The sequence below is a fragment of the Leptinotarsa decemlineata genome, unplaced genomic scaffold (assembly GCF_025532065.1).
Source record: "Leptinotarsa decemlineata unplaced genomic scaffold, Ldec_3_MD MMD2_tig00002082_RagTag_RagTag, whole genome shotgun sequence".
NCBI classification, from domain to species: Eukaryota; Metazoa; Arthropoda; class Insecta; order Coleoptera; family Chrysomelidae; genus Leptinotarsa; species Leptinotarsa decemlineata.
The window spans coordinates 2,149,543-2,165,371 of NW_027412573.1; the positions used below are offsets into that span (position 1 = coordinate 2,149,543).

The window sequence follows — 15,829 nt, forward strand, 5'->3', positions numbered from 1 at the left end:
TCGAATCCCGAGCTGACGAAATTATTCGACATGAGTTACGTTGGCAAAAGTGCAGCGATTCAAATGCCCCTTAGAAATAGAAGACCACTTACATGTTTCTGGTACTGATATGTGGAAAAACAGAATTATTTTCATTACGTTAAATTGATTTCATCTACCATTTGTCCAATGAATCGGGAAATATATGTCTTAACGACTAACCAATATGAATTTTCTTCGTATGTATGTAAAACGAAAAAAAAAGTAGCTAAAAACATGAAGGAATAGTAATGAGCTAAGAAACCCAATGTCTTATTACAATACAGGCAAAACTCTTCAAATTCGAAGTAATGCATAGTTCTGACAGCTGCATTTCTTTCTCAAACTTCAACAATACATAATAAATTAAATAAATACTGCCAACTGTGAATGTATATACGAACAATAATTAAATAAATACTTCAAAACATTATGTAAATATCACACTAATGTACGATCACTACTTTAGCCATTCCAAGCTAAGTTTGCTATAAATATGACTCTGGCACCCAATCAAAAACAACGTTTTAACTTTTAACATGCAAAATGTTCAATATTCATTATCATGTGCAGGCGTCCCCTTAAGTGAGGTTAGAATCCTCAAATTTGATTACGACTTCAAAAAGTGGCATGAGCTCTTGAAATTAGGTTACAGCTCCCTAAATGAATCCAGGACTCCCACAGGCATGCGCCTTAAGGATTTTCCTGTAGTGCTTGTATTTTGTCCTGATAAAACTCCTTTATGAGGTTATAACCATCAAATCACATCTACTTTTTTCTAATGCAGCTTCAACCATTCAAAGAAGAAAAAATATTCTCCGGATGAAGATGAGGCTCCTAAAATTAATTCGTCACTACTGAAAAGAGATTGGGACTCCTAGATTGAGGTTAGAGGTACAGACAACTAACCTAAAATTACTCTATGGAGCTTCAGTTACGAGGACACACCTCCTAAAATTCACAATTTGTATTCTTTCAAGTTTTGGAAGTTATATTTTCATCAATCCTAATTGACTTTTCCTTGGTTTCAATTAGGTGCCAAATAAGTGAACAAATTCCCTAAATGATTCAAGCTATGTTCTAAATTCGATCTCATAGTGCAACCAATCTAGTTTTGCTGTGTTGCCACTTTTCTTGCAATTTTCTTTGGTCGTCCATTTCCTTTTCAGACACATGTCTGACTTGCCCGGTCAATTTCCTGGGGTCCAGGTTGGCTCCGATATTCTGGACGCCTCTGGCGAATTTACTAGCCTGTAAGAAAAATTATTTCAACATTATCAAATCAAATGCTGGGGAACATACCAGATCCTTGGTAGCGGTTCCGATGGGACTCGGCATGTTGAGTTTCTTCAAAGCTGACTCACTTTGCGATTGTGTTATGTTCAACTGCACCTGGTAATCCGAACTGGAACGATCAATTGGTTTGTAATCCGCCATGTCTTTCTTGTCGAAAACCTCCACTGAGGATCGACTGAGTTTCTTGTCCAACATCAGCGAATTCGGAGGTTTCTTGGAAGGTTCCAAACCTTCGGAGTTAATTTGGATCTCCGGGCTGGATTCATGTCTGAGTTTATAGAAGCGCTCTGCATTATGCTCGATAACTGGACGTCGTCGAGATTGGAAGAATCGGCTCTGTTCAGTAAATTGTGTTTTGTCTCTAAGACACTATCAACTGTGGCGCCATCATTCTGATTACACATCACTATACCTACGCCTGGTAAGAAGCTGTCCAAGCTTGTAGTTGATAATACTGTGTCTTCCATAGCTTCCAAACCTAAAGACATAAAACTCAGAATTCGATCCAGGACAACTTTTCATAGTGAAGTTTTCTTACAACGTGTAAGAAAATATCGTCTATACTTTTTTTAAGCTGACCATCGTTAAATTTTACTTCTGTTTCCTAGACTACCGCAAAGATGAGACATCTAATGTCACAACCGAAATCAAAAATTCAGATACACTAACGAAAAAAATACCATTTCTACAAAAGCGACATTAAAGATTACTATCATATTACGGGTGTGTATCATGGTGATGCAAGGCAAGATTGCAATTTTGCTTTTGGACGGTGAACCGTTTTAGCATTCAGTGAGATACTTAAGAACGTGTTATCACTTCAAATCATTCGATAATAAATAAAAAAACAACAGATAATTCGTGAAAAGAAAAAGTCAACCATATTATTTCGTCACTGGTATCGATCTAGCGTGTTTATTTCTTCCAAGCTTCTGGAAAACACAGAGACTTCGCGAACTTCTAGCGTTTTTTCTTCCATCTTTTCGTGTTGCCGTACAGGTCCCTCATTTCACATTCTTCTGTATTCAATAAAGGTAGTCCATGAATTGGTTGCCGCCTGTGATGCGATGCCTCATTTGCATAAAACACGAGAGTATGTCTCTAATACTTCGTAGTATGGCATGCAGCTGAGGTTTCCGTTTACAACCCTATTTTGCCCAGGTGTCTTCTAAACGGATTACTCTGACCTGATAATTGCTCTGTTGAAGGTGTTATGCAATTATATTTCCCGACGATACTTTAATAAAGGTTTCTCCGTGTGTGCTCCCAGATATATCTTCTCAGTATGTTTCTTATTGACTTATTTACTGATTTCGTTCCATATCAAAGATTTTTGTGAAGCCCACACTTGGTTCAGGAATATGAAGTTGAAGATACGTTTCTAGCACATATCAAATTACATATATTTAGCTTGAAAGATCAATGAACATTAACCTTGCGTAGTTGCATATTCGGTTTTTACCCGTCTCTATACCAGGTATTTCTGTCAAGCACGTTCCCGAGATTGTTCATCTTTTTTCATCACGAAACGTTAGTTCCACGAAAAGATATCAATGTATGCTCAATATATAAGAACGATGTTGCTTATATATTTCAACTTCACATGACATTTCAAGAGATTTATGACTCAATTATAATCAAAACTGCTAACAAGTTTAATATGATTTTTTCTGTTACTCTGGTCAAGTTTCAATCCAGTGAAATATCAATAATGTCTTTGAATGCAAATCAAGTTTCAGATCACTATCATATTACAGGAAGCTGACCGGGTTATGCAAACAAACATTGTAATTTTCAATTGAAAAGACACGTTGTGCACATGAAATTACTTTCCAGAATTTGTTTCGAAGGTCAACAATTATATAATGTGTCTCGTCCTCTTTTCATACTTACGTTTTATTTAGATTATTGCAATGTTTTGAAATCATTACCTTGTTCTATACTCCTATTGCAGCTATAATCCGTGACATACTGAAGAGAAGTGCCACTTTCTTCGTTGATATGAGGTTGGAAAATAGAGTTTTCATACTCCTCTTCAGAATCGCTGGAAGTTTCGTTGCGGATTTTTTGGCCCACTCTAAAATCGGGTTTCTGCTTCGATTTGCTAGATTTGAACGAACTACCGATTTTATTCAGCTTAGAAAACTGCTGGGTCATATTTGATAGTGCCTTCGAACCTATAAATTGACTATCACATGTAAGAATTCTATATGTTTTCAATAATAGGAAACTTACCAACATTCTTCAAAGATAACAGCTGACTTTCAGAAACGTTCCTTGTCATTTGTGGCAAAGTCGATATATCCAAGTAAATATTGTTGTTGGACAAACTACTGTTAAGCACTTTGGATTTTCGCCTGTCTAATGGTTCTCTCTGTTTGAATGGAACGGGAGGTATCCCACCAATGTCCATCGCTACGAGAAATCCTTCGCAGATAGCTTTGAGTGATTCTAAAATAATTTGAAACATCATACACGTGACGCAATCCGACTGCCGAAGAAACTTACCAACTTCCTCCTCCAAGTTTTTGACAACCACTACCATGTTATTGAAAAACCTGAAATTGGTAGAACGGAACATGTGGTAGTACCCGCTAACACCGTTAACCTTATAGTTAATCCTTATCGAATATCTATGCTTCGATGACTTGAACAAGGAACTATTAGACTCCGCCATACCAAACTCGATGAGGATAATATCTTGCAACAGCACCCTCTGGTACTTGGTAATTTTATCGACTTCATCATCATAGTCGGCGACAAAGTAAGAGTCTTTGGTGAGGATCAGAACAGAGTCCATTTCGGTTTCGTTGGGATCTCCAGTGGAGGGGTCTGCGTTGATGAGTCCCCAGGCTCCCACCACTTGTTCGGGTTGGTTTATCAGCATTTTCTTGCAGTCTTCTATGAGAAGTTTGACGTGTTCTGCAGTAGCGACGTTGTCTTCTTCGAACTGGGCTGCCTTAGACTCGCTGAATACGTCCTCAGACACGTAGTTGCCTAAAAAGTTTAGTAATGAACCGACATTGACAGCAATTGAGAGGAGTGCTTCATTTGGATCTTCTGTGATCTCCGACTGTGTGGATCACACAAAACCATTGCACAAACTTAATGAGTACAATATATGTCGAGAAAACAATATGGAAGTATTTTCTAGCTGCATAATGTATGTTGATAGTGTAGATAGTCTAAAATTGAATGCATATGTAACATGTTCAGAAATATGAGGAATATACCTATTAAATTATAAAAACTTCATGTTGAAACTTGTTGTAGCTCGCTTTGAGAATTGATAAAATTCATGTTGATATATTTATATCTCATGAAAAATGTATTGGAGTGATATCCAACTCATCTCAGAGAAGTTTTTGTAAAACGACATGCCCACAGTTCCGGTCTTATTCACCTAGGAAATGTACATGTTTAATAAAAATTTCACTTTTCCAAAAACTGAGAGCCGACATGGTCTCTGTACTAGACAAACCAACAATGGGGAATGTTCATCCTGACGAAAATCAAGTAGTTTTCATAAAAGAGATCTAAAACAACGCATTTTGAACTTACCATTTCAATCTTTTTCTTTAAAAAATTATTTAAATACTTAAAAAAGAGGAATGAAATACTGCATTCAACATTTAAAGGGATTCGTTTCTATTTCACCATTTGGCAACATCGGTTATAGTTAATAAAGGATAATGAATCTGTTACCTGTATGAGACAAACAAAGATGACAAATTTCAGAGGCGTGCTGTTCTGTTTACTTATGTTCCGCGTTCCGAGACATTCTGTGACATATGACCTAACCTATCTTCCTCTATATAAATAAATAACAAAACAACTGTTGTTTATGTGGCTTGTGGAGGTGGTATTGATCTATAATTTCTATTTTGCCTTAATTGTTGATTCATAAAGATAATTTTCCTTTTTTAAAGTAGAATATCTAGTTATGTACAAATTATTTCAACTTGATATAGGTGCTGTTGCCAATATGTGAATTAGAAACGAATCTTTTTAAAAATTAAAACCCAACATTTGAAACATCAATTTGAATACTTTTCAAAGTGAATTTGAAAAACTCATGAATTAAACTCAACTTTATTTTGTTCAAACTTGCATTTGCTGTAATAACCCAATTTGAGGAACATTTCCCATTACCACATCCCACCAGTTCGTTAAATTCGCCTACCAGACTTGCTCCACAGTTGTTCAATCAATAAAATGCTGACACTATCATCAACAAAACAATGTCTTAATGATATTGATGGGTTTTTAAAGAGGGGGGAAAGAATGAGTGGTGTATGCATTCTAAGAACTTACCAAGCATGATGTCTATGGTACCCTGTCTGTTGGAATCTTTAAAGCGGCTCAAGTAGTATCTGCAAAGTACAAGAGATCTCTAAAAACGATAAGAATCGTCATTTTTTCTACCTTCTTGTTTATGTCAGCAACGGCAATCAATTAATTTTTATTAGCAGGCACAAGCACATTTATAAGGAGCAACTGGGTATCTGGATTACATTGGTTCAGAATATTTTTACAATTATTGAAAAACATATTTGGGGTACCCTATTGTATGAAGTACAAAATGATAAGGACACAAAATTATATATCGGGCGTAGAATGGTTCCAACAAAACTACTTCTTCCACACACAGAAATGTAACACTTTTCCCGATACTCGTTTCTCCCATCGTCAGGTCGACAACTATGTTGTCAGTCAGCACAAGGGTTGGCAATAGAAGAACCCGCTGCATCTCTTCATACGTAATCTGTAGATGTAGTAGATTTGAACTGGAAGCAAGAGAGGCGTGACCCATTGATTGGGCTACCTATCGGGCGCGTCTCCAGGTGGCAGATAGGGGAACGGCCAGGGGATTAGAGGCCCTGTCCGGGAAGCCAATGTGGCCTTACGGACGAAGTCGCCGGACTCCAGGTCAGTGGCAGAAATAAGTATGGTGAGGGGAACTAAAACTCCCCAAAAGCCTTTGCGAAACATGTCACCGTGGACCAGCCTACCCAAGCTAAGGTGTAAGAAATCGTGCCGACAGCTGAATGGCCGCAGGGTTATATGCGGTTGCGAACGATCCCCTTGGGGAACTGGGCGAAACCTCATTGTAATCAGCCTACCTCTGGTGATACTGGGCTCTGCCAGAGGTGACCAACTCTTCCCTTGCTACTCGTGGGAACACACATGAATGAAACAAACACAAAAACAGAAACAACAAACACAAAAACCAATCCCGAAGCTGATCAGAAGTGCTCACCTCAATCTAAGGCAGTGGTTGTGGATGAACAGAAATGTTCACCCCAATCTACCGCTTGGAATGAGGCTGTACATAGCAGATCACCTCGTGATGTAATACAAAGGCCAAGGCTTGAGCGCATTTACGGCGCCGAGGCCAAAAGGGGAAAGAGAGCGAAGGAGGCAGGAGTGGCAGCAACCCTCCTTTTCCCCACGCCACCTCCAACAGCGAGGGCACTTCCTGCGGCGGGCGCCAAGAGCTCCGCCTTGAATAAAGGCAAGGAACCGGCTGCCCCTGCAGGAAAGTTTCCTCACTTGTGCACCTCCTCGAAGGGAACCCCAAGAAGGTTGAAGAAGCCGCGCAACGACAGAAATTCGTTGCACCTTCCAAAACCTTCGCGGAGGCCACCGTGAGACACCTCAAGGTTCGGCGAGTCTTGGCCTACACCTGCCCATATAAAGAAGATGTCTACTAGTGACCTGTCCACCTTCCTGAAAAGGACAGGATGGACGATGATCAAGAAGGTTAACTCCTCGGGAGGATGTACAATGGGTCACATGTGGCCTAAGTGCTCTGGGTCTCTACTCACCCTCCCTACTCTACAGATACAGAGATGCATAAGAGAGACGTTAAACAATTCGAAAGGGACACACTTCTATGCAGGATGTGTGAACAGAAAGATGAGACTGGCAGGCATGCGAGTGTCTGGAGTTATCGTCAATAAGAGAGTGTATGTTCGGCAGGTCTTGTCCTACACTCGCCGATAAGAAGGAGATGTCTCCCAATGAGCTGTCAACCTTCCTGGAAAGGACAGGATAGACTATGACCTAGGAGGACAACTCCTCGGAAGGATGTACAATGGGTCTCATGTGGCCTAAGTGCTCTGGGTCTCTACTCACCCTCCCTACTCTACAGATACAGAGATGCATAAGAGAGATGTTAAACAATTCGAAAGGGACATTCAGAAGACCTTGTGTCACGAAGAACATTCAGGTCGATTTCCACCAGCTCAAAAGTCACAAAGAAATATATTTATTTACCATGGCCGGTGTCTAATAAATTATCCGATATTTCCTGGTTCATAAGCCGTAGTCTGCAGGTTTTTATACATGAAGTTTCGTCCGCTACTGCTACATAAATTATCAAAGGCAATGTCGCAACAGTCGACCTGATCTACCTTGCTAAAATGCACAAACTGAAAATAGTCCTGGTACGTTTGTTCTTATAATGGGGCTAGGTGTCCAGTTCACAAAGGAGAAAGAAGAGGAAGGTAGAATCGCTTTTCCGGATGTATTAGTGAAAAGCCTGATGTAGTTCTTCTCGACCATTAGAGCGAAACAATATTTGTAGTGGATTTTTCAGCTCCGGGTGAGACTAGATATTCAAGAAAAGTGTTAGAACTTTGCTGTGGAAAAACGTTTTTATTGTCCACTCTCTTATCTCCACCAAACGGCATTACTTTTTCAACATACCACATCGATTAGGCTTGAATGGGGCTGCAATCTCGGAAGGTCTGCATAACGGCCGGCTGAACTGCCTGATCTAACATGCCTCGATTTCAACAATTGAGTTAGTATAAAACACACGATTAAACGCAACCAAAACGTTTATTATTTCTCGACAATTGTATACAGGGGTAATTCTTTGAAAACTCTTCTCGAAAATCGGCAACTGACCTATACGTGTGGTACAGCAGATTTGCCAGTTCGAATTCCTGTTGGAGGGCGAGGTGGGGTGCCAAGGACGGTGGTTGGGCAGGAAGGATTTCGCTAGCTATTCCCCCAACGGTACGCAAATACGACCAGAAATCTTGAAGTTCTACTTCTCTCAGCTCTCTGCCGTGCATAATGTCTAGGACGCACTGACGCGCTGAATCTCTAAAGTGGTTTTTGTAATATCTACAAGAGGAAACGATATCAGTGTAGGAATTTATGGAAATTTACCGTCCGCATAAAATTCGAGTTGAAGATGAAGCAGAATTACTATTATTACTATTTGTAGCAATTGTAACTTGGATCTGAAATTCTTAATTATAGAATAACATCTCATGAAAGTGATGAACTCAATACAAAATCATGTGCATTAGCACAACATCCTATAGAAACAGGACATAAACCAAATTACACTAATACAGAAAAAAATATTTTTCAAACGCCTCGTTTTTGAACGTTTGGGGCATCGAAAAATATGTTAAAAGCTAATTATTTATCGCGTCAATGGAGACAATTCTTGTCCTGTTCAATTATACAATGAACGTTTGGGGCATCGAAATATATGTTGAAAGGTTAATCATTTATCGCGTTAATGAAGGCAATTTTTGTCCTATCGAATATTAGAATGAACGTTTAGGGCATCTAAAAATATGTTTGAAGCTAATAATTTATTGCGTCAATGCAGGCAATTTTTGTCCACTCAGATTTCAAAACGAACGTTTGGGGCATAGGAAAACATTTGAAAAGCTAATCATTTACCGCGTCAATAGAGGCAGTTTTGGTCCTATTAAATTTCAGAATGAAGGTTTAAGACGTTAAAAAACATGTAAGAAGCTGAGCATTCATCGCGTCAATGGAGACAATTCTTCTCCTATTCAATTTTAGAATAAACGCTTGGGGCATCGAAAAATATGTTTAAAGCTCATTTATCGCGTCAATGAAGGCAATTTTGTCCTATTGAGTTTTAAAATGAACGTTTGGGGCACATTAAAACATTTAAAAAGCTATTAATTTATCACGTCAATAGAGGCAGTTCTTGTCCTATCAAATTTCAGAATGAAGGTTTGAGACATAAAAAAATCATGTAAAAAGCTGAACTTTTATCGCGTTAATGGAGGCAATTCTTGTACTATTCAATTTTAGAATAAACGCTTGGGGCATAGAAAAATATGTTTGAAGCTAATCATTTATCGCGTCAATGAAGGCAATTCTGTCCTATTGAATTTTAAAATGGACGTTTGGGGCACAGAAAAACATTTAAAAAGCTATTCATTTATCATGTCATGAGAGGCAGTTCTTGTCCTATTAAATTTGAGAATGAAGGTGAGCATTTATCGCGTCAATGGAGGCAATTCTTGTCCTATTCAATTCAAGAATAAACACTTGGGGCATCGAAAAATATGTTTAAAGCTAAGCATTTATCGCGTCAATGAAGGCAATTTTGTCCTACTGAATTTTATGAACGTTTGGGGCATAGAAACACATTTAAAGAAGTAATCATTTATCGCGTCAATAGAGGCAGTTCATGTCTTATTAAATTTCAGAATGAAGGTTTTGAAGCTAATCATTTATCGCGTCAATGAAGGCAATTTTGTCCTGTTGAATTTTAAAATGGACGTTTGGGGCATAAAAAAACATTTAAAAAGCTAATCATTTATCGAGTCAATAGAGCCAGTTCTTGTCCTATTAAATTTCAGAATGAAGGTTTGAGACATTAAAAAACATGTGAAAAGCTGAGCATTTATCGCGTCAATGGAGGCAATTTTTGTCCTATTTAATTTCAGAATAAACGCTTGGGGCATCGAAAAATATGTTTGAAGCTAATCATTTATCGCATCAAAGAAGGAAATTTTGTCCTATTGACTTTTAAAATGAACGTTTGAGGTATAGAAAAATGTTCGGGTCAATGGAGGCACTTCAGGTCCTAATTAATTTTAGAATGAACGTTTGGGGCGAAGAAAAATACTTAAAAAGCAAGTTATTTATCGCGTCAATGTTTGCGTCTGGAAATTGTTTGCCACAAAATTCACTTGAAGGTTTCCTTTCATAAACTACTGAAGAGAGAAGTGAACTATAGAATTCCACGGATGACAGTTAAAGTTTCAGGGAAACCGTCAGACAAATGCTATTGATATACACAAATGTTTCAGTGTAATATTTTTTCAGACAGAAATGTTTGCACTCGATAGTTTCATTCGATATTCATGCTATTTTTGTGCCAATAAAGGTACTTCATGATGATAATTTGAAATTTTCACAATAATGACTTCATTTTCAAAGCATGTTTCACTACATAGTAGTCTCCTCAGTTGAGCTGGAAACTCAGGGCAAAAATAAAGGTTATTTCCAGTATTCTGACTCAAGTTTTCCCAAAGTTTCAAAATATATAGAGAATTATAATCGGTATACTTTCTTTGACTATACCTGTTAGCCGAGTTCATCCCATCTTTCATTATGCCTGTAAACTTCCTCTCACCAGTTCTGGTATAATCTCCCTGAAACACAGGACATACTCAACACAATCACTTTGGAATAAATCCATCCAAATTTACCTTCAAAGCATTCGTCCCTGCATACTGCTTGCTTATGGTATCTCCATTATTCGCCCACAGCAGCTGGAAAGTGCTTTTGATGTTACTCGGCACAATGCCTTCGGGAGACACCAGACCCAACTTACAGAACTGTATTTCCATAACTGCCTTTCCCAAAGCAGTCTAGATTTAAAAAAGCACCGTTATGAATTTCCAGGATGCATAAAAAATAACCTCACCTGTACAACATTCGTTCTATCCAAACAGTCGATACAGTTCACTCGGAAGACACCATTTTGCGAGCATATGTGTCCCTGTTGGTCTTTCCAGCAATAATTCATGTCCTTCAGGATATCGCTGACGGCATTTATCAAAATCGACACGTTTTCAAAGTGCATTCCTCTGCTAAAAATGATCGGGTCAGTAGATACCTAGACGAAGTTCAAAATTCCTCACCAATATTCGTGAAAATCGAAAGTTACGTAAGTCACAAACGGGCTGTTGAATTGCAAGATATGATGGGAGTAAGCATCGAATATAAGTCTCTCCTTGCCGCTCTGATCTATCAGATTGATAGCGCAAATAGGGCCGTACCTCTGGATTTCATTGGAGAAATGTTTTTCAAAGGCTATTTTTGTTTCCGCTTCACCTAAGATGTCACAAAAATTACGTCAAAACATGAGTATGGCCACTCCAACTGGACGTGATGAAAGTACCAGGTCTGTTCAAAAATAAGTACTATACCTTTATCAATTCGAGGAGGTGGTCTGTATTTATATCCGGGTTGGGACCAATATATTGGCACTGAACCCCTAACTTGAACAAAGGAAACTTCGTGGGTTTGATAGCAGACTATCTGTTCAGTTTCGACATAGTTGGCCACCTCCCCATTTTCATCTACACCTCTCCTTTTGTACCTATATCAGAAAAAAATCAATTGATTAAACAAAACACCATACGATTTTTTATAATCTTCACATACAGTTGGCTATTGAATAACTTTAATTCCAAATATTACTAAATTTTCAATGTCCTTATCAGCACAGGTAAAAGTATTTAACTTCGGCAAAAAGTACACTTATTATATGATAAATTAAAGGGGCCCCGAGGGTGAACCTTGAGGTATCCCGTATGCACCTTGACCTGAAGGTGACTGCTTACAATAAATTGTTGTTTCTTACTCGAATAGGACTTCAAAATTTGAAAAGACCTCTAACAATGGAGTGATGAAATTCCTTGAGAAAAATGTCATAAGAGAGAAAAATTTGGTTAATGGAGAAGTAGAAAGCTATTATTGAATGGAATTTGAAGTATGACTGAGTTGTCGACTGACATTTATGAAAGTTGATGTACTGTGTTCCTTGAAATCAATTTGTTGCCATAAGATGAAGTAGTTCATAGATATACAAGGCAAATAAACAAAAAAATAGTAGTACCAAACCAAAATTTGAAGTGGCAAATTCCATAATATAAAGAAATGGTGAATATAAATATATAACTGGACAGGACCCAAAGTTGAACCCTATGGAATTCCCAATCATTATCAGTACTGAAATTCTTAGAGAAGTTTTGTTGCCCTCCTTTCATAAATATTTGAAATTTATCATTAAAATAACTGACCTAGTTCCAGCCCTAAACCTGCTTCTTCTTGAAACAATACACAATGTGAAAATTTCATATCTCTTCTCCCCAGTTTCTATCAGATCCCTGTCCATTTCTACTTTGCAGTCTTCTATCTGAATATATCCTTGAATAATCGGTAGGATCCAAGGATCAAACAAAGGGTTCTGAAAAATAAGGAAATATTCTGAAATCACCTTGACTGCATATATGAAACTTTTGTCTGAGAGAAAGACTGCTAACTAGTAACAGCTCCATCTCGTGAACAAATCCCCAAGCTAGGAAGAAATGTCCAATGTGCCACAACTTGGGGCTTTGTTCACGAGATGGAGCTGTGGCTAGTTTACAGTATCACTCTTAGACAAATGTTTTTCACAGGAATGTATCTGTTCTTGATACAGTCTTCAAAGTTTTTTCGATTTCAACTGACAACAAAATCATCAACCACTTACCTCTGCTTCTGTAAAACACTTCAGCATGTGCTTATTCCAGAAAAACCTGTCATCCACCGTTTTCCACAAAGCCTTCTCGTCTATACAATTTCCCCTTTCCAGTTTGCACAGCCTTTGCAGGGAATTTGTGAGATCGGTCGTATGCGAATAGTAAAACGAGTTTGTGTCTGTGAAAATTCTATGAAACTCCTCGAGAATCTGCTTCTCAAACCGATCCTTATCCTTATTGTTTCCCTTTTTATGCACACCAGCGGCAGCCATAGCAGCAGCATGCTGCGTGGTGTTCTTTATGGTGTTCCCAGCGTTTTTCAAGGTGCCCCATGTTTTCGTGAGCGCAGTGTTCTTCTGTATGTCGAACAGGGAGCTGGTCCCGCCAGGGTTCTGCTTGAAGTCAATGGATTTGTGCTTGTGGCAAGGCGATAAGATGATTTCGGTGTTCTCCGTACTGAGTGGGAGGAATACCACCGATTTAATTTTGTGAACGACGTTATCGCCGTGAAGTTTGCCTACTGGAAGACTTTCTTTGATTAGAAGAAGTTTCGGATCGATTAAGGGACTGTGTTCGATTTTTCCTATGATACCGGCGCAGGTACCTAGACATACTGGGTCCTCTGCGTCAGTGAGATCCCATCCTGAAAAATGTTAAAATTGGATAAATGAAGCATTTTCTGATTTCAGTAATGAAGGTATAATAGACTGTTGTGCACCTATTATAGTAAAATCAGATTCAATAATAAATACAGGGGTTCCACAGGGTTCAATCGTAGGACCACTATCATGAGTGACATTGATAACACCTGTATATCTGCAAATCAAATGATAACATATGCTGATGACACTAATATTCAGATGTGACACAACAACACTGACCAATTTCCAAAATTAGGCAACAAGGCATCTAATGAAATAGAAAAATATATTATTGAAAATGCCTCATTCTGAATTGGAAAAAAAAACAATTATGTCGTGTGTTTACAAAAAAAAACAAATACAAATTATGACCGATACCTAAACTTATCCGGTAAATCTATACAATATATTGAAACCGTCAAGTTCTTTGGTGTTATTTTAGATAGTAAAATAACAAGGAAAGCACAAATGAACACTGTATGTTCAGAACTTAGTAGTGCATGCTATATAATGAAAAATTTGAGACACTGTATCGGCAGACACCCTGAAATTATTATATTTTGGAATGGTTCAGTTTACTCTGCGATGTGACGTGATCTTTTGGAGGTCCTCTGGTCACGGTGTCTCTTCAGATGGTATGCAGTTGCATCATGGTGTTCCACAGGGCTCAGTTTTGGGGCCTCTACTCTTCTTGATCTACATAAATGACTTGAAAGTCATACTGGCTCAAAACTCATACCATTTGCTGATGATTCCACTCATCTGCCACTATATCACTCTTCAGAAACAATTCACGAAATTGTGGCCCAGGGACAGAATCAGATAAAAGAATGGTTGGATAAAAGAATGGTTGGATAAAAGAATGGTTCTCAGCAAACAAAGTTCCTCTTTACCAAACCAAGACCCAAAATATCAATTTTTCTCTCAGACCTCCAGATCTGCCAAGAAGTGATGAGGTGAATCTTCTTGGAATAATTATTGATAAAGATCTAACATGGGAAAAAACATAATTCAACTATCGTCTAAGCTCTAGAAAATTACATATATGAAAAGATCACTTGTTGAAACTGTATCTAGAGAAACTATAGTGTCAGCTTATTATGCCAACAAAATTATCTGTCAGACAAAAAGTTGTCTATGATTCTTGAGGGCCTGCTTTACATAAATAACGAGAAGCATTCGAGCCCAGTTCTGAATCTTGAGGGACACTACAGAATGTTTCCAATCTCTGATAGTTTGTCCGCTGTTTTAACAAACCCTTTTTTTGTCAATAATTAAGAACTTGAGCCATAGCGTTTCAGTCAACGCAAAAGCATCTAATATGGAGGAGGCTATAGATCTAGATATGGCCTCCTCCAAATTTTAAATTGACTTGCGACCAGATATTTTTCTCATGAAACTTAATCTTGTAGCTTTCATGTGGCTTGAGGAGTTATTATCATAGCTACCCAGAATACAATGAGGATGCTGATTATAGTATTGGCATCCCTGATATCAAAAAAAACTTGGAATAAAGGTAGACATATATATTTTCAATTCTACTCAATGGAGCAATAAATATTATTCTGAAAGAACTATTTTTTCTATCAAATCAGTCTAAAAACTACAATAGATCCATATGAATTATCTCAATTTTATGACTAACCTCAATGAATACTTTTCAGAAATCTATTCAAATAAATGAAACAATGAAATAAAGAGAAATGAATGCTAAAATTAAGGAATTTGCCCTAAAAAGAATGAACTAATTGAGAAATCCAGTCTGTCATTGACAACAATCAAATTAACCAATCAGCCACTGTTAAATGCACGGGCCATTCTAATTTATACAATTAAATGTTTTACGCGCTCGACGATTGATTCAGAAAGTAGTAAATGTGGGGGCGGAAGTTGTATTGACTCATAGAGTCCAGCGCGAATTATTAATGAATGAAGCACCTGTTTTGGGAATGAATGCTCCGGTCTGACGGTCCCACCACAGGGAATGTTCACCATTAACGAAAATATAGAACTCGCTTGTACGGAACAACTCCATAGTTAGAAAATTTCACTTTATTTCATTGTTAGTAATCAATCTCATCCCGCACTCTCCTTCGATTTTCAAGTAACTGTCATTGTAGGAAAAATCAGCTGTCATTCTCAGCATTGTCTTTGGGACAAGAATGACAAGAGAAGAGAGACGTACGAATTACCAACCTTGAACTTACATGAAAAATGTATACATCTCAAATGTCTGTTATTTCTCTTGGTTCAGATATAAGCAACAATAGGTTTTTCAATCATTTGACCTCTATAATTCAAAATATATTAGCACATGTACTTTTTTAAGTT

General features: G+C 37.9%; 1 protein-coding gene across 1 annotated transcript; it reads right to left on the minus strand.

The window, feature by feature from the left end:
* Positions 1 to 248: 248 nt before the first annotated feature.
* sp3 (phosphatidylinositide phosphatase spermathreecae) lies at positions 249 to 15,629 on the minus strand. Its single transcript, XM_074176807.1, is given in 16 exon segments — positions 249 to 1,269; positions 1,321 to 1,575; positions 1,578 to 1,792; positions 3,246 to 3,491; positions 3,550 to 3,765; positions 3,823 to 4,311; positions 5,629 to 5,687; positions 8,230 to 8,451; positions 10,690 to 10,760; positions 10,818 to 10,979; positions 11,036 to 11,201; positions 11,253 to 11,445; positions 11,541 to 11,713; positions 12,417 to 12,583; positions 12,869 to 13,500; positions 15,437 to 15,629. Coding segments are annotated over 16 exon segments (3,522 nt in total). The 5' UTR covers positions 15,534 to 15,629; the 3' UTR covers positions 249 to 1,110.
* Between the last annotated feature and the right edge of the window lie 200 nt (positions 15,630 to 15,829).